Source organism: Engystomops pustulosus, chromosome 1 (genome assembly GCF_040894005.1).
Source record: "Engystomops pustulosus chromosome 1, aEngPut4.maternal, whole genome shotgun sequence".
NCBI lineage: Eukaryota > Metazoa > Chordata > Amphibia > Anura > Leptodactylidae > Engystomops > Engystomops pustulosus.
This window is the reverse complement of record NC_092411.1, coordinates 78,330,601-78,351,036: the sequence shown is the minus strand read 5'-3', so window position 1 is coordinate 78,351,036 and position 20,436 is coordinate 78,330,601. Positions and strand designations below refer to the sequence as shown.

Sequence of the window (20,436 nt, the reverse complement as noted above, 5' to 3'; positions counted from 1 at the left end):
GTTCTGCAAGTCAGGACAAGTGCAAGTCAGGACCTGATGTCTGCCACCTCAACCGTCTTCCATGTCATCTGCAGAGAAACCTTTGCAGGTGGATAGAGCTTGCCTGTCTAGAGCGTTCCCGACAAGCGCAAGGGAATCTCTGTCTCAGCCAGTACCACGTTCTTAAGATGTGTCCAGTCCGTCCTCAGCGTCCGGGAAACACATGCACCTAGTATTCTTGGAAGAAGGGTCCCTAGGTGAGAGCAAAGCTTCTCCTCGCCTAAATATACCTGTCCTACTCAGCTCTGGATCTGAGAGCTAGTTTCAAGTTTTGGCCTTCCTGGATTCCGGCTCTGCAGGGAACTTTGTGGATGCTGTCCTGGTCTCTCAGTATCACCTTCCTGTGGTCCGTCTCAAGAAGCTGCTGGTCATTTTATCTGTCAGTGGGCAGATTTGTTGCGACCCAAGCTTTTATATCTGCAAGTATGCGCATTGCACAAGGAGAGACTTTAATTTTACGTGCTACCCCGGTCCATGTCTTCTGTTCTTCTGGGTATTCTGTTTCTCTAATGGTGTATCGCAATGTGAGATGGGAACAAGTCGCCCAGGTATTTGATCCAGAGGGGAGATTTCTATTTGTGCATGGTAACATAGACTGTCAACCCTATATCATTCTTTGTTTGTATATCCCTCCTCCCGACACCCTGTCCCTGTTATATGAAGTTGCCTATTTTGCTGCCTAGTAGCCCCAAGCCACCATGATCTGCATGGGGTAATTCAATTCAGTGATAGAACCATTCTGTGACAGGTTCCCCCAGGTGACAGGTTCCTCCCTCTACCCTCTCGGCATTATATGTTGTCCCCACTGGCCATGTTCTTACAGAAGATTGCGTGGCATGACTTATGGCACCTCAGGCATCCAGGTACACAAGAATTCACACTTGTCATGCAGCTGGCTACGATACTTTATCTCGTATTATTTGTGGCAATGACCGTGCAAGTCTTGGGCTGCTCTCAATAGAACACTTTGCTAGGGGACCCCCAGACCATTCACCTATCTTGGCGGTATTTCAGGATACAAATCTTTCTGTCCACCGTGGCCTTCATAAAATTCACCCATTTTGGCTCATGCTAATCTTGATGGGAGGTCAAGATATTGGAGGTCAAGATATTGGAAACCACATTGTGTTAGATATGTTTATTGTATATTTTGATATGTTTCTTTTTCTTTTTTTATTGATACTTTCTACATTTTACCTGATAATATAAAAATGTGTCAAGATACTTTGTAGCAACAATATGTACATTGTATAAATATATAATAAAATTAATAATTCTATTTATTAATGTATTAATATTTTTTTAAAAAAGTTAAAAAGACTAGTACTTGACTCTACTTTTTAATGGATCAATTGCACTGTCTATTAGAAAGGTGGGGCAAAAAGAACAAGGAAAAAAGCGCTCATAGGGTGTTTTGTACAAACATGACTTAAAAACTGGAAAACTGAGGCTCATCAAATATGGTTTTGCTTTTGTAGTTTATGGGTGCTGCCAAGCGACAATAATCTGAAGCCTAAATTTCCATACTGGCTAGAGTAGAGGTAACATGGAGGTGGAAGTCAGACAAACACCAAAATGGATTGATATGAATATGAAGCATACTTTATTTATCTTGATTGTCAAAGAACCACAACACGTTTTGGGATCTAGAATGACCCCTTTCTCAAAGAGATTTTTACTATAAAGAGAGGTTGTAACAGAAAAAATATGCATAAAAATGTATATAGATGCATAGGGATATATAAATATGCACATATAAAACATCAAAAAATATATGTGAGGTGTCGGAACTCTCAATTGCTCTGAATGGGATTCAGGCCACTGTGCTTGAAAACTACACCCAGAGCTGCCTATGATTGACAGCTCTTTCCTTAGGGAAAACTGGGCGTGAGTACTGAACCAGTCAGTACTGGGTGCAGTGTCCATTACTCCCATTACATTCTGCCTAGTTCCTTCAGGGGGTGCAGGTTATTGCAGTCCTTCTCTTTGCCTTTGCTTGTGCTAAAGCTATCATTTGTTATTCTGTGTATCCGACTCCTGCTACGTTAATTGACCATTCTATTGCTTTTCGATTCTGTACCTTTGCCGCCTTCTTGGTTTTGACGCTGTTTTGTCCGACTCTGCTTGTCTGTCTGTATCTATTTGTCCCTCATGTATCTCCCAGTGTGATCCCACTTTCCCTGTCTCAGACTTGTTTGTTATTGGATTGACACTTTTCTGTATGTTAGTGTGAACACTGGTCTTTCTCTGTCCTCCTGTGTTACATTGCGTTACATTGACCTAAAGTTTTGACATCACTGATTTTTTCAGTTTCTGGAACGCTTATATCAGAAACGGGCATTGTATCTATCCAGTGATCTGTATGTAACAATGTGTTCTCAGACAATGAGTGGGGTCACTGGTGAATTCTGAGCCTGGAACAATAAAATAGCAACCCCCTTTCAATCCTTCTTTGTAATGAGATGGATTCTCTACTTTTCAGTATTTCTTATCATGCAGCAATCACTATTCTTTTCTATTTTTTATATGCTCTAGAAATGACTTTCAAAATCTGCCACTTATTACCTTTGCATGGTTAGTTGGTCATAAGCCATTTCTGTTGTCTGGGCTAAACAGGTCTCCACTGTCTGTATAATCCACTGCTGGATTTTCTGATTATAGCCGACTTCTTATCCACCAATAATAAATCCACCCATAATAAAGGAAGCAAATATTCACACAAATTAACTTGTCAGTATGTGAAGGTCAAAGAGTAATAATATGATGCATATTTCAGTCTAATAAATTCCACACATTATATTTAGCAATACAAAGGACTTGACAGCATTGCTTAAATCCCTATATACAAAACGATAAGCATTTTATTTACTGCAGTGCATTTACAGTGGGTTGTTAAAGGAAACCTACCATTTAGAATGGCAGGGCTAAGCTGTAAGTACCGAGCACCAGCTCAGGGTGAGCTGGTGCCGGTACTTACTTTCGTTAGTGTTATAAACCGCGGTATCGCGGTTTTAACACTTTTTAAACTTTAGAGCAGGAGAGGCTTCGGCGCTATTTCTTATATAGGCGCGCGCACAGCGCCGAAGCCTGTTCTGGTCTAGAGTTTAAAAAGTGTTAAAACCGCGGTTTATAACACTAACGAAAGTAAGTACCAGCTCACCATGAGCTGGTGCTCGGTACTTACAGTTTACCCCTGCCATTCTAAATGGTAGGTTTCCTTTAAGTATTCCTCTTCATTTTTAAATGTTACAAGCAAAAAAGCCTAAGTATTTAAGTGATGTTTTTGAGCAACAAAAAGGGTCAAGTATTTTTGAAGGGTAAAACATTACATATTTTTCAAATGTTTGTGATTTTAAAAAACTGAAAAGTATGGCATGCATATGTATTCATTCCCCTGCACTCTGACACCTCGAAATAAAATCTACCGGGTCACATTTACTCACAAGTGTGCAGAGGATGCCAAATTCAGGATTTCTGGCTCACGTTCTTCATGAATCTGGCGCCCTCTGTACAGCTCCGACAGAGTGCACCACTTAAACATGGAGCATGCAACACAATCTGTCGTACTTTGCATGTTAAATCTGGTGCATGGTCCGACTGAGGACTGGAACGTCGGTGCGATTGCGTCAAAATCCAATCACGTGCGCCAAAAACCCGTTAAATGCGGCGCAAATTGGAAATAGTCAGGAAATGCAGTCCACGGACCTTTAGTAAAAGTGCCCCAATGTGTCCATTTGCCTTTAGAAGATACCAAATTACTAAATAGAGTATAACTGTCATTTATTGTAATTTATTCTCAGTATAATTACAGCAGTTTTGTGTTGGAGAACAAAGCATCCCCACAATGAAGCATGCTGGTGGCAGAACTGTTGTAGAGATTATTTGCTTCAATTGGTACTCAGAAGCTGGTCAAATTTGAAGATGGACTGGACATAGCACACTTCTTGAAGAAAATTTGTTAGTGGCTAGAAAAGACATGAGACTGGGACATAGTTTTACCATAGTCAAAACAACAACCCTAAACATAAAGCCAATGCTACATTTTGAATCAAAGCCTATTAATGGAGTTATCTGGGGATAAACTCCAGGGCTTAAAAAACAATACACCTCTTATACTCACCTCCTCTAGCAGCAGGTGCGCTGCGTTGGTTGAGATGGAACCTCCAGCTTTTGTATACAAATAGAGACCCATTAGAGACAGGCATTTCCACAGGAGAATTGGCGCACTGGACATCGTGAGTAAAAGTAGTTTATTTTTTAAGCCATTCAAGCCCCCAGCCTAATATAAATTTTTTATTTTTAACCAGAGCAAACCCCTTTAATGTGTTAAAACGGCCCAGATCTAAATCCCATTGAGAATCTGTGATTTACCTTTGCAGACGTTCTCCAACAAATTCATGCTAAGGCTATTTTGCAAAGATTGGGAAATAAATTCCTGTCTCTAGCAGTCTTTTCTCTTCACAAATACTTAATACCTAGTGTTGCCCTATCACATAAAATATCAAATACAGAGTGGGCCATTTATATGGATACTCCTAAATAAAATGGGAAAAGTTGGTGATATGAACTTCCCGTTTGTGGCACATTAGCGTATGGGAGGGGGAAAACTTTTCCAGATTTTTTTTTTTAAAGATGGGCCATTTTTAAGTCGTCCATATTGGATCTAACTATTTTTTTCCAATGGGAAGAGGGTCATGTAAACAAATCAAACTTATTAAGAATTTAGAAAAAGAAAAACAATGGTGTGCTTGGTTTTAATATAGCGTTATTCTTACATAAATGCAACCCTTTTCTCTTGCTCTTGACACACTGATAGCAACACCACAGAAGAAATGCTAGCACAGGCTTCCAAAATCCGTTGTTTATGTTGCTGTACATCTTGTTTCTTCCCAGCATAGACAATTGCCTTCAGATGACCCAAAAGATAAAAATCTAAGAGGGTCAGATCATTAAACTGGCCCACAATGACCAATCCACTATAGACAGAAAAGTTAATGTAGGAATGTTCGGACCTTTCACGTCATCTGAAGGCAATTGTCTATTCTGTAAAGATACGGGATGTATTAATTGTCTATGGACAGCATCCACAGCCACCTCTTCCTCTTTCTGTGCCTTCTGATGTTTCTGCCATGGAACCCAGGCCGACAAAAATGCAGGCTCCCTCCAGTCTTCTCTCCGAGTGATATAGTGTGGCTGTCCTCAGGTATGTCCGGCTGAAGATTTCCAGCTACGAGCTCGGTCCTCGCTTCCTGGGTCCATTCGAGGTACTGAAGCGCATTAATCCTGTAGTTTACAAGCTTTGTCTACCTCCCACCATGCTCATTGCAAACTCCTTCTATGTCTCCCTGCTGAAACCTGTCATCCCGAATTGTTTCTACTCTGCCTGTGTGATTCCCGTTGTGACCACCTGCTTTGATCCTGTGCTGCCTGTCCTGACCTCCTGCCTGTCCACGTTTCTGCTCTACGATTCTGTACTTCATCTTGTCCTCCACCGAGAGGAAAGTTGCGACCAGAGCAATCTGGTTGTATCCTGCCTCAGCAAGTCCAACCCACTTTGCGCCGGGCTCTGGTGAAAACCGGATGCCACTTAAGACTATGCTCCCAGGTGCTGGATTATGTCATCACTCGTCGTGGTACAGTGAGTCCACTACCCCTGACAAGAACCTCATGATACATTCCTCAGCTGCTGTGCAACATTTTCATGCACTCCTCAGCAGTTCCAGAACCTCTTCTTAAACTCCTCAGCTGCCACTCAAACTCTTCATATACACCTCAGCTGCCGCAGAACCTTTTTATGCACACCTCTGCTGCTGCACAACCTCTTCACACACACCTCTGCTTCTGTACAACCTCTTCACACACACCTCTCCTGCCGCACAACCTCATGATGTACACTTCAGCTGCAGAACTTCATAATAAACACCTCAACTGCTGTAGAACCTTTTCATGCACTCCTCAGCTGTTCCAGAACCTCTTCTTAAACTCCTTAGACGTCAGCTGACACACAACCTTTTCATACACATGTCAGCTGCCACACAACCTCTTCATATACATCTCAGCTGCTACAGAACTTCTTTATACACACCTCAGCTGCCGCAAAACCTCATCATAAACACCTCAGATGCCACAGACCCTCTTCATACACACCTCAGCTGTCACAGAACGTCTTCATACATACCTCAGCTGTTTACTATGTGTTTGGGTGCTTTGAATCTGTTTTTCCCACAAGAAAATGAAAGGATAAGCTATTTTTACATGCATAGACCTTTAGACTCTTTACCTGACCTCATTTTGTGCAGTGCTGGTCCCATTTTTTGTATTTTGAATCAGTTTTTCTTCATTTCTGGAAGTGTAAGCAGTGTTCTGGTTACCGATGACTTGCATTTCCATAGAAACGCATATATGATCATGCTGAGGCTCACCCCCATACGCTAGAACATCATTAGTGGTACATATAACCGCACCCTTAGGATTCTTTAGCCCTATCTCTAAGCCTAGCCCTGAAAAAAAAATCACTCTCTAATATGCAGAGTGAACTAAATTATTGAAGACTGGCGCAAGGTCTTCATTAATCTGGTGGACCCTGTACTGCTTGTCAAGTGTACACCAACTTTTTTTGGTGTTCCTTTATCATAGAGGGGCACAGTTACTTACCCGTTCCTTGGAGTTCACAGAAAGTACATTGTCCATCGATAATACACTCTGCCACGATTCACAAAGATTGTGTGCCCGATATCCTGCATGTGTCGCTTCCCCACTCAGGTCCGGCGGAGTTCACCTTCTTCTTCCTGGTGCATGTAAGTGCATTGCCTTGTGACACAATTTGAATCTTAAATCCCGAGCTGAGTCCGAATAAGTCGGATCGTCCGATGACACCCCCCGGCCGCGTGCGGCACAATCCCAGCGCAAACCCGATAAATGCCTGTCAAAGCTGCGGAAATCCCGAAAACTGTGAACAGTCCAACGAAAGTAAGCTGCCTGACCCTTCGTAAATAAGCTCCAGAGCGTGCAAAACCAATTCTGTCGAGTTGCAGTGATACATGTGGTGCACGGTCCAAATCGGTACAGGAACGCCCCTTTAGGTGCAGAATTTTGTGCCGCTGCGGAGAATACTGGAGCAAACACTTTAGAAAATGCGGGCCACTGGGCCAGAATTAACAAAAGTATGTGCAGTTTACCTTAGTTATCTGGCACACCCGGCACTGCTCTGGAAGTGTGAACCATCTTTATTTAGATGCACATTTAGAACGCACTGCAACAGTTGAACAGAAATTTGACTAAATTGATGTTAACATTTGCATTTCCAAATGCAACAGTTAACACATTAAAGTATATACTTTTTGTTAATAAACAAATGTGTTGACATCAAGTTAACACCCTCAATGTGTCACAAACTCTGACTAAGGCTGCATTCACACACATGTATGGGGGACGAATATACGGCCGATATACGTCCCCCATACACTTCTGTGAGCTCACGGCATGGTACGGGAGCGGTACGGTACGGTGCCATAGGACATGTCCTATCTTTTCCCGTATTACGGCGCCGTGGCCCATATGTTCCTATGGAGAGGGGCGGGGGTGAGCAGCGCTCACACGTCCCTTTATGTGTACGTTTTACATGCTCTTTTCAGTGCATACTGGAAGATGTATGTGGATACTTTGTTTGCACCATCGTGTTTAATATTTTGTCCTGTAATTTGCTTTACTATATCAGCGTATGTAGCACGGCATTGACCTGTTTTACTGTTCATTTTTTGTTAACTTTCGCATGTATATTCTGTGTTGTGCACAAAGAATAACATGACTATTACTATTGTTTCTAGATGTTTCTTGTACTGGTTTATATACCTCCCAACTTTTGTAGCAGACAAAGATGTCCAAAAGATGCAGTGCGCTATGCATGCAGCGAAAATTCTTATTGTCCCTTTGCTCAACCTCTTATTGAGCCCCCAGTTCCCCCTCATAATAAAGCCCCCACTTATTATTTCCCCCAACCCTATCTCCCCTCTTATTTTACCTCCCTAGCAGCTCCCCTCTGATTCCCTGCGTTCTTTTTTTTATCCCCCCCCCCCCCCAGAAGCTCCCTCTTATTCCCCCCGCTCCCCATCTTATTGTTCCCCCACAGTAAAACAATAAACACACTAGAACAGTATCTTCTAGTCCTAATTTCCTCTCTTATGTTATTATTATTAATGTTATATAATATCTACCCTCTCACTACACTCACTGCTCACAATCACACCACTCACATTTCCTTCAGCCAATCCCCGGTAATTACGTCACAGTCATTACAGTCATGCAGACTCCGCCCAGTACACCTTTATACTCTTCATTTCCGGGAGTACAGCTCAGAGTGTCATGTGACTGCAAGCACACACTGCTTCCTGTCATGTGACTGTACCACTTCATAACCTGCTAGCATGTAGCACAGAGCAGGAACTATTCCTAGTAGATGCACAGCGGCCATTGTAAGCCTCTTCCTGTGTCCTCATGTGCCTGCACACTCAACAGGTATGTGCTGCCCTCGGGCTTGTCACAATTTGGAGTCTGTGAAGGCTGTACCCCTGCACCCTGCACTTCTCTACCAGACATGCTATTCTGTGTATAGCTGTAACCTCTAGCAGTGTACTCTCCTAGCAGCCTGCTGTGTTCTCTGTTGTATCACATTGTGCTCTCTACTGCTTCACTTCTGTCAGTATATTCTTACCATTGTCTAGACTTACCTTGCTATTCAGTATGTTATGTGTATCCATATGGTTTGGTATACTACCACTTACTGTATCAATTTTCATTCCATACAGAACTTGGCTTGAAAAATGTCCATTATGGACCAAAATATTGTATGTAACCTTTCAGTCATTATGATACGTATATATAGAACAGGAACACTGGGTGGCACTACTGAGAATATGTTAGATTACACAGGATGCTGGTCTCAATATTTAACTGGTTAAGGACCGGGCCCTTTCCTGTTTTTTCATGTCCATTTTTCACTCCCCACCTTCAAAAATCTATAACTTTTTTTATTTTTACACGTAAAGAGCTGTGTGACGGCTTGTTTTCTGCGTAACAAATTACACTTCATAGTGATGGTATTAAATATTCCATGCCATGTACTCGGAAGTGGGAAAAAAATTACAAATGCAGTGAAAATGGTGAAAAAAAACGCATTTGCGCCATTTTCTTGTGGGCTTGGATATTGCGTCTTTCACTGAGCGCCCCAAATGACTTTATTCTTTGGGTCGGTACGATTAAGGGGATACCAAATTTGTATAGGTTTTATAATGTTTTCATACACTTACAAAAATTAAAACCTCCTGTACACAAATAATTTTTTTGATTTTTTGCCAACTTCTGGCGCTAATAACTTTTTTTATACTTTGGTGCTTTTTATAGATTTTTTTTATATTTTTCAAAATGGCAAAAAAGTGCCATTTTCGAATTTGGGCGCTATTTTCCTTTACGGGGTTAAACGCATTGAAAAACCGTTATCATATTTTGATAGATCGGGCATTTTCGGACGTGTCGATACCTGATGTGTTTATGATTTTTACTGTTTATTTATATTTATGTCAGTTCTAGGGAAAGGGGGGTGATTTGAAATTTTAGGGTTTTTTTTATTATAATTTTTTTTATTTTTTACTATTTTTTCAGACTCCCTAGGGTACTTTAACCCTAGGTTGTCTGATCGATCCTATCATATACTGCCATACTACAGTATGGCAGTATATGGGGATTTTCCTCCTCATTCATTACAATGTGCTATCAGCACATTGTAATGAAGGGGTTAAAACTAAATAGCCTCGGGTCTTCGGAAGACCCGAGGCTACTATGGAGACGGATCGCCGCCCCCCCCCCCCCCCCGATGACGTCACAGGGAGTGGCGATCGCAGGTAAGATGGCGGCGCCCATGCACCGCTATCTTTTTGAGGCTGCCGACAGCCATCGCTGTGAAAACACCCGTGATCGGTGCTAGCAATATGCAGCAAAGACTTACCGGCTATGGAGAGGGCTCAGCCCGTGAAGTGGTTAATTATGATCTGTGTAGAGGGTTACCAGCATATGACATGCAAGTCGTGGATTGAGGGAAGTTAATAGGAGAACTGTGGTGCTCTAGATTCCCAGCGTAGATACATCCAAATGTTGAAAACAAGTAATGGAATTGCACTCACCGCGATGACTCCTTCCAATGCAAATTTATTTGTGCATACTCACGAATTTGCATTGGAAGGAGTCATCGAGGTGAGTGCAATTCCATTACTTGTTTTCAACACTTTCAATCATTATGGCTCACATAATACTTGTAAGGATACCTAGTGGCTTCATGATTGTAAATTTTAGGCTACATTCACACGATATTGTGCCTGCCGTACTGTAGAACGCCGGGCACATGTCAGCGCCCTCTCCATAGTGCACACATCGTCGTATTGCACACAGCGCCGTATTACGGGGAAAGTGATTTCTCCAGGCTACGGAACAGTACAATGCCACATGTGTGCTGCACCATACCGCACCCGTACAGCGCCGTGCACCCATTGCTGTCTGTGGGGGATGTATATATGACGTATATACGTCCCCCAAGAAGCAGTATGAATGTAGCCTTATATACATTGTATATATTTTTTCACTGATCCATTGTCCGTGTAAATTTTTGAAAATTGTCCGTTCTCTTTCACTGTTGCGGATCACGGAGGCGATAGAAGTCTATGGGTTTTTTTCACTGAGGAGGCTGGGAAACTTAAGTTTTATGTTTTCAAAGCGATGCTAAACATTTTTTTTTTTTTTGCGGAAACAAAAATGCAATGGATGGGCATAGGAAGCGGAGCATGCGCCAAAGTGAAACCAATTCATGTACTGCTCAAGCCCTTGCTAAGGAACAAGCAGCTGCGCAGTGAGTATAGTGCTCTGCTCTGGGCTGCAGATACAAAAAAAACCTGAAGAAGGGAGGAAAGAGGGCTTTTCAAATTTGGAAATTACCATAGATGAAAATGCTAAGGGGTATATATTACCTTGACATATATTAACCAGCTAATTGCATACATCCCAAATGCCAGTTTATAAGGCTAATGTAAAATTATACCTGTTTGTGTATACATACATATTCTTTGCACATTTCACTAGTAAAAAAGTTAATTTCCGAATTTGAAAAGCCCTCTTTCCTCCCTTCTTCAAGTTTTTTCATCAGCCTTCCAGAGCAGAGCCATGCAGCTCTCTGTTCCTTAGGGCGCGTTCACACGTTGCGTTTTAGTTGCGTTTTCATTGCGTTTGAAACGCATATACAACAGCTGATGTGAGGTAATTTGCCTAATTACATTACCGTTTACGTTTGTAAACACAATGTTAACGCATGCGTTAACAAAACGCATGCGTTAACATCGCGTTTACGATGCGTTTTGTAAACGGAAACATTAACAGTGATGTAATTAGGCAAATCACCCCTCCTCAGCTGTTGTATATGCGTTTCAAACGCAATGAAAACACAGGTCAAAACGCAACGTGTGAACGCGCCCTCAGCGTGGGCTAGAAACTTTGAAAACCGTGTCTCGCCTCCTTGTTGTACTGGGATGAGCAAAGCCGGACTGGCCCCAAGTGACATGGAAACCAACACTGCAGCTATGATGCCCCACGCCTATTATTGCAGACGCCATGGCATTTGAGCTTGATAAAGCACATCTACTGCGCAAAATGGTTGTTGCTAGTCCCGTTTGCCCCCCTGCTCCGTTCTTTGTGCTTGCCCATGTGGTTTTAAGAAGTACACAAAAGATTGATGTTTTATCGGTGACTGCCACGTTCTGTTCTTACTACTCATTATTTGAATTGGACTGCGTTTACATGCGTTAGAGCACCTCCTTTTTTTTTTTTTTTTTTTTGTTTTTTTTTTTTGTTTTAATTATCTGGTCTGACTTCTGATTCCATTTAACACTTTTCCTGCTAGAACTGTGGAGTGGTTTGGGGATAGTGCCACGCTATCTTTTTTTTGTCTTTCTTTTGCCAAAGTGAAAGGCCTGTTTCACCTTATCACGGCCGTGACAAGTGCAATGTCACTATGCTGGGGACTGAACTCTGTGCATTATATAGATTTCCCCAATATGTAGCAGAGCTGACAGTTGGTGGGACAGCTTGACTTTATCTCTCAGCTGCCTTCCTCCATGACTGTATGACTTACATTTTTTTTCCATCTTATAGCCACGCTGGGACAGAAGACTGGCATAATTGGAAAAAGGATTACATGCTCCATAAGGTCCTTCTGGCATTCCCTTTTTATGCTAAGTCTTGCCTGTTTAACCATAAACATTTCCATATGAAAATGAACCAGGAAGAGTCATTTTTGCCTGTCCCTATTTTTGGTTCTTTAGTACCTAGAAACATGCTTATGGTGTCATAATAAAAGAGCATCTCCTAGTCAGAGCTGTTTTCACTGACCCGAGGTTGGTGGCCTATGTTTATCAAAAACACTGAAAACTGTATGTGCAGTTTACCTGTGAAGTGTGCAGGGTGTACCAGATTAATGAAGAATGTGCACCCCAATTCATGAATCTGGTGCCCCCTGCGCTGCTCTGGAAGAGTGCACCATTTTTGTTGGTGCACCTTGTTCATGCTACAGAATTGTGGCACAGACATAATTGTGGTGCATGAAGGACAGAATTGTGGCCCACAGTCCAACTAAGCGCTTACACGGCCCTTTTGGTTCACATTTTTCTGCCTTGTCGGACACATTGCAGCCGCAACACAAAATTGGCACAGATTGTACGTTCTTTAACCCCATAGCGCAATAAGACGTACCCTTACGTCTTACTGCGCATGGGGGAGTATGACAAGGGCTCACAGGCTGAGCCCTCTTCATACTCACCGGGCGTTTGCTTCATAATGAAGCAAACGCCCGTCGCTAACCCTTTGATTGCCGCCGGCAAAGCTGCCGGCGGCATTAAAGAGCCGGCGGCGCGAGGGCGCCGCCATCTTGGCTCCGATCGTCACTCCCCGTGACGTCACCGGGGAGCGGCGATCCGTTGCCATGACAGCCTGGGATCACACAAAGATCCCAGGCTGTCATGATCGGGGCTATCTATTATAATGTGCGATCTGCACATTGTAATAGATGGTATGCAAAATCCCCATATACTGCCATATTGTAGTATGGCAGTATATGGTAGGATCAATCAGACAACCTAGGGTTAAAGTACCCTAGGGAGTCTGTAAAATAGTAAAAAAAAATAAATAAAAAAAAGTAAAAAAAAAAAAATTATATTAAAAAAACATAAAAATTCAAATCACCCCCCTTTCCCTAGAACTGATATAAATATAAATAAACAGTAAAAATCATAAACACAATAGGTATCGCCGTGTCCGAAAATGCCCGATCTATCAAAATATAATAACCGTTTTTCACTGCGTTAAACCCCGTAGCGGAAAATAGCGCCCGAAGTCGCAAATGGCATTTTTTTGCCATTTTGAAAAATAGAAAAAATTCTATAAAAAGTGATCAAAATGTCGAACAGTCCTAAAAATAGAAGCATTGAAAACGTCATCAGAAGTCGCAAAAAATGACACCACCCACAGCTCCATACACCAAAGTATGAAAAAGTTATTAGCGCAAGAACACTGCAAAATGAAGAATTTTTTTTCTGTACAGGAGGTTTTAATTTTTGTAAATGTATGAAAACATTATAAAACCTATACAAATTTGGTATCCCCGTGATCGTATTGACCCAATGAATGAAATAGACATGTCATTTGGGGTGCACAGTGAAAGCTGTAAAAACCAAGCCCACAAGAAATGGCGCAAATGTGTTTTTTCATCATTTTCACTGCATTTAGAATTTTTTTCCCGCTTCCCAGTGCACGGCATGGAATATTTAATACCATCACTACGAAGTGCAATTTGTTACGCAGAAAATAAGCCATCACACAGCTCTGTACATGGAAAAATAAAAAAGTTATAGATTTTTGAAGGTGGGGAGTGAAAAATAAAAACGCAAAAACGAAAAAGGGCCTGGTCCTTAAGGGGTTAATAAATGTGGACCAATGAGTCAGATGGCATACGATTGCCATCCATGGTACATCTTAAAAACACAGGATGTCCGCTCCCGGCTGACCTGGGCAAGTGCAGGGGCCCCAGAGCTCCAAAGGGGCCACCACGATGATCTATGAGAAACAGTGGCGTAACAATACCAGCCCAATTACGTGCCCCCGGGCCCGTTCCACTACCTCCCCTGATTGCAGGCCGCTTAGGAGGTGGGCAGAGAGGTATTGGGACGGGCCCGGCAGCAAACTATGATCGCATCCACACCCGGCCCGTCCCTTGACCTGACTGCTCATGAAGCAGCTTGGCTGGCCTGCCCTGCCCACTTCACATGAGGACCACCCCACCCTGCCCACCTCACATGTGGCAGTGCGCATCCTGCGCTTCTACTCCATCCCGGCCAGCGCGCCTCTGTTCCAACCCGGCCAGTTGCTTCTCCTCTGACCCGGCCAGCATCCTCTTGTCAGGCCCAGCCTGCGCGCCTCTCCTCCATGGCATGGCGCATACCGCGCCTCTCGTCCGGCCCCAACCTGTATGCTTCTCCTCCATTTCGCCCAGCGCGCCTCCCGTCCGGCGAGCTTCTCCTCCGTCCGGGCCTCCACGCCGGGGCTGTCCTGTGTGCGTCATGTCTGACCTTAACTGCGGCTGGGGTGAGTATATTTTGCTACACATGTAAATGCATCTGTGTTTCTATGCTGTATATGTGTTTGTGTATATGTGTTGTATATATGCTGTATATCTGTGTGTATGTGTTGTATACACTGGATGTGTGTGTGTATATATGCTGTACATACTGGATACGTGTGTGTGTATGTATGTTGTAAATTTGTGTATATACTGTATGTGTGTAAAAAATGATTGTGTAAAAACATGTGTTTGTAAGGGAATGGGGCCCCCTTCAATGGTCTGCTATGGAGCCCAGCCTCTGCTAGTTACATCCCTGATCAGAAAATGTAATTACATCAACAACGGCATCCTTGTTGCCTATAATTGAAATATATGATTTTGACTGAGCTCAGGTGGTAAGGCCATGCCGCCACATGAGTTCACTGTTAAGGGGCCCACCGAGGCTCTATCGCCCAGGGGCCCACTGAAACCTGGAGCCGGCCCTGGTTTGAAGGGTGTACTTTTGAAAATGGAGTATTCTAATTATTTCAAACAAAAATTATCCCAAAAATTGCACTGTAGAAATACTGTTTTTTTTTGTTTTTTTTTTGTTGTTTTTTTTTTTACAAACTGTTTGCAAGCTGTCTAGCTTTATGTTAGTTTTACCACCCAAATTAGTTACTTACTGTCTCAAAAGCAGATGATACTACATTTTTATATCACATATTTCTCAAAAATATCACAAATTTCTCCAAAAATTTAGCAAAGTGTATTTTGCTTTCGCATAAATAAACCAAAAACATGAAGTACATTCTCAAAATCATTTTGGTAACTTAAAGTGTTCAAAAGTTATAACCATATACAGCGACACATGCCAGATTACAAAAAAAGGGAGCTTTAACAAACAAACTGGCTGCGCCCTGAAGGGGTTAAAATTGTCATTAAAATATATATAATATATATATTATGGAAGCCAAATAGGTGTTTTGATGGCTGTTTTCACATCAAAGAATTGACTTGTTTGTGTACACCTGGGCTAAATGAATGAATGTTTTGTTCTCTATTTGCTTCATTTACATAATCAGATATTTTTATAGGAATGATGGGATTTTCCTTCTGTATTGCATTTTTACAATGTAGCAAGTCAGTAAAAACCCATACATCCAATTGAGAGTTGATATACAAGAAAAAACATGCTGAGGCCTGGTTTTAAGAGTCATTGCTATCAATCTTGCCCAACACATAGCTTCTCTGGCTCCAAAAAGTATCCTGCTGGTGCTTAGATTTGTCAGACCAGCGTCTGAGCTGAACGTTATTTAGTCTGCACAGCTATGATGGGGGAGATGTGCTTGTGCCGTGTTGATGTCTCGCTGTGACTCGGCTGTTGCTGCACCTGCCGCTCTGCTTCTGCTGGACACAGAGGTCTTGCTCTTGACTCATTTCATCCACTGTGTAATAAGCCTTAGACATCCTAAGGTTGTAAATCTGCAATGTTATTTGACAGCAGCTCCTGCAGGTGACAGGACGGTCAATTCCAAAAAGGCTTGTCCTGTGTACACAACTCGCTGTAATCCTTGCCGAAAAGAAACCGAGTGAATGGAATCCCATGTTGGCCCATAATTACTTAGTCTAGGTTTTTTTTTTTTTTTCCTATCAATTTCTGGTTACAATGCCAGTATTGTGGCTGGAGATTGAATGTCTTTCAGTGTATCATTTGAATACATTCCTGTCTACGCTATTAGAACTATTATTACATTTTAATCGGTTTCATCTCATTTAATTTTTCCCCTTGCTTTCAGTATGTTATAATTAATGTTTGATCTAAGCAGTCTGTTGGACCTCTTGCAGACTGCCCATGGTACACATATATCCTAGGTTCAGAGATGTAAACCATCGCCAAACGTGCAGGTATGTGCTGTAATATACAGCAGACGTCTGCTGCTGCCTGACGCGTTTGGTGCTGCCAACAATTGCAGCAGTTAACCTGTTAGGTGCTGTGGTCAAAACTGACCATTTCACCTAAACAGTGGCTTCTCGTGGGTGCTGCCATATTGCTGCCCCTCTGGACCCCCTACAACATCATTGGGGGTTTCACATCGGTTGCCATGACGGCTGGGTGCCAATTAACACTTCCATTTCTGTATGCAGGCTGCAATAAAGGAGCTGTATGTTCACAATATATTGCAGCATCAAGTGTTAAAACACCTTAAGGGATCTAAAATTAAAAGTAATAAATAAAAATGTTTCTCAAAATATAAACGGACCTATAAAAAATTAATATGATATAAGGTTTGTGTCTGGACGCTTCACAGAACCAGAGATGTCCACAATTGGAACTCTCGGAAATAGTAAGCTGTTTATAAATGTCAAAATGTATTACTCCAACTTAGAGTGAATAGCTCTGGTTCTGTGAAGCGTCCATAACAATCCAGATATCGTATTAAAGGGGAGTTTTAATGTGATGTTGGCCGCTGTTATAACGTTTATAAACGTCCTTTCTGTACGTGGCTGTATATATGGTGTGTGTGTATGTATGTAATATATATATATATATATATATATATATATATAGATATAGATATCTATATAATCTCTATATCAGTTGTGAAATGGTTAACACCATTTCCAGCAAATACAGAAAGTTTATTTGCCACATATTTCAAGTGGCTAAGTCTGCCGCCCCCCTCCCCCTTTCACCTTTCACTAAGGCTTTACTAGACTTTCTGGGACATGATTGTATTTATGAGAAAATGTTTGAGGAGATAATCCCTTTTGGCCTTTAGCCATATGAGGGATCCATGGATACAACTTCGCTTGAAAACAGATGTGGAAATCCTGGGCCTAACTTGCTGAGGTTACCATTGGATGATTTATTTATTTATTTGTGTACAGTGCTAAGAGTGTGGGCAATTTTAACAATCCATCATAGCTTCCTATATGGACTAGGCATAAGTGATGTCAGATAATGTTTTGGCTTTACATTCCATTGCCTTTTTGGCTCCCCTACCCTTTTCCTAACTCTTTCAGTTATCTAAGTTTTTTAATTCATTATACGTCAGCAAATGAATGTATTGATCTCAAGACTCTAGACATTTCTTCAATATTGTAAAATCTGAGTCAATGTAACCATTTGCTGTTTGTTTGTAATGACCTTACATTTTTTTTTCATTTCTTAACTATTATTGGGAAATAAAATGCCTTTTACCTCATCTGTCATTCCTGTCCATGAAATGGCCGCAGATGTCTAAATATCCTTTACCAATTTCCCTTCCAGGATCTTATGGTAGTATTAATGATAAAGCTTAAAAAGGTTGGACATTTTTCAATAAATCTGTTCTGTTGGACATATCTCTGCATGTATATGTGCCTGTACCTCTTACTCAGTTGATCTTCAGCCTCTCCCTTTTCTCACCATGCTACTCATATATATATATATATATATATATATATATATATATATATATATATATATATATATATATATATATATCGCTCCTTCAGTGCGTCCTAATGGCATCACCCACTGTACCACTTTCTTTCAGTCCATTTCTGACACAGTGAGAGGGGATGGGGAAGTCCATATGAGTAGTAACCCTCCCTGCTTCAGTCTCTCCCATTTATCAGTGTTTAGACAAAACAAAGATACATCAGTGTTTTCTGAAAGCACTAAAGTAACAAGCAGGAATGCTTCTAGTAAAAAAAAAAAAAACTCGTCTTAAAAGAGTCATAGACAGTTAGGAATTACAAACCTCTCATTCTGCTGCCATTTATGGACAGGAATGATGGATGATAAAGTAAGACATTTTCAGAATCTGGGTCTTTCCTTTACATATCAAGAGAGCGGTACATAATTTTTTTTTTTTAAGTTGTGTATTGGTAAGTTACCTTATATACTACACCACCCACACTAACGTACAATTTACATAAACAAAAGTGTGTGCACTTGGCCAATAAGGACCCTTCTTGGTAGTAAGAGCACTGCAACACATTCAATATTTATAGGTAGATGTCCTACTTGCATAGGGAAATATGGCAAAACAAAAGTAAAGTTTGTTGCTCTTTTTCTTCTAAATTGATAGGAGTGTACCTCATATATCCTAAATTCCAGAAATATAAAAATTATTGTTAATGTTCATTTTCTTTCTAAATACAATTAAAAGTTCATTGCTGAGATGAAATCAATGCTGGGTACTGCCCTGTGGAATGTGTTGGTGCCATATGAGCAATACATATTCATCATCATCTTCAAATCCTCTTGGCAATAAATTTAAAGAAAATCATAGAAATTTAAGGTCTTCACTCAATAAAATGTAAGTTTCATCTGTATAATGTAGAGTATTTGTCTCTTAGGATCTATTATGCACCTACCATTTTTTAATGTAAAAGCACAATATTAAATTCCCATTTAAGTGACATTTGAAGCTGGAGGAATGTGTTGGCGGGATCTAGATAAATGTATCTCATTAAGACAAATGTGCCTTTGGTGTCCTGTTGGTTTTAAAATTGAGTGTCGCTAATGTGAACAGTGGGAAATTTAAACTTCGGCTTCCCATAGTAGGTGGTGATGTTGAGAAATGAAAGTATGAGAGTATTTATTACTTTATCTTTGCATATTTCATTCTCTTTTTGCCTGCAGGCAACTGAAAGATCATCCATGAAACAGTGATCAGTCTGTGCAGTGACACATTAAGCCATCTGTGTCCTACAAAAAAAACTCCTCATGTGCATAATTTTCTTCAAGTTTGATCCCCGTCCAGTCTCCAAGAATGCTTACAGGTATCAAAAATGATGTATGAAAGGCTGTGTAAGAAGTGGCATTGCTAGGGTTTTAAACCTACGGGGCACATTTACTAAGGGCCATGTGCCAGTTTTCTGCCCATTTTGCTCTTTTTAGTGTAAACTGCTTGCACAGGTATTGAAATGTCTGCACCACAATTGTGGCGCATGTGACCCTTTTGTGGCGCAGCTGCAATAGTCTTCATACGACACAAATTTCTGCACTCAATGTGGCGTTCCAGTGCTTAGTCGGACCATGTGCCAGATTTAACATGCAAAGTCCGACAAAAAATGTGTTGCACGCCCCATGTTAAATTTGTACCAAAAAAAGTGGTACACTCTGTCGGAGCAGTGCAGAGGGCACCAGATTCATGCTGAATGTGCGTCAGAAATCCTGAATCTGGCGCCCTCTGCACTATACACAGGCAAACTGCACCGCGGCGTGCAAGGGGCATTTGAGAAGAATCGGATCCCCCCACCCCCTCTCCGCGGACTGCCAGTGCCCGGGGCTGCGTGATCCTCTTCTGTGTGCCGGGTCCCTGCCTTCTGGCAGGACCCGGCTGTAACACACTGAGCATGCGCAGCATCTGTATTACACTGTGTAATGTGAAGAAGAGCTTGAACAAGCCATCGCTTGTTCAAGCTAACCTGTAAAAGTTAATAAAAAAAGTTAAAAACATTAAATAAAATCATTTTTAAATAAAAAGAATTAATTAAATAAAGTTAAAGTCCCCTAAACACAAATATTCCCTATACACATGCAATAAAGTGAAAAACGCACAAAATCGCCATAAAAAATCTGTACAATAACTTGGACATTAATGTTATTGGACCCGCTTGGTTAACGCCGTAAAAACAAAACCCCATTTTTCATAAAATCTCTGCACAAATGTTCTAAAGTTATGTGCGCCAAAATGGTACCAGTGAAAAGAACAACTCAACACATAAAAAAATAAGCCCTAAACTAGCTCTGTCAACCAAAAAATACATCT

At 41.4% G+C, this 20,436-nt stretch overlaps 1 protein-coding gene across 3 annotated transcripts in view; it reads left to right on the top strand.

Annotated features, from left to right (window-relative positions):
* TANGO2 (transport and golgi organization 2 homolog) overlaps positions 1–20,436 on the top strand; it is a 137,809-nt gene that overhangs the window by 26,197 nt on the left and 91,176 nt on the right. Inside the window, exons 1-2 of one of the 3 annotated variants that reach the window (XM_072144469.1) lie at positions 8,395–8,553; positions 19,305–19,444. In XM_072144469.1, coding sequence (XP_072000570.1) covers positions 19,389–19,444 — 56 coding nt within the window. In that variant the 5' untranslated portion in view covers positions 8,395–8,553; positions 19,305–19,388. Of the gene's footprint in view, positions 1–8,392; positions 8,554–19,304; positions 19,445–20,436 lie in introns of those variants that run through there. The other 2 variants (XM_072144470.1, XM_072144468.1) reach the window with 2 other exon arrangements.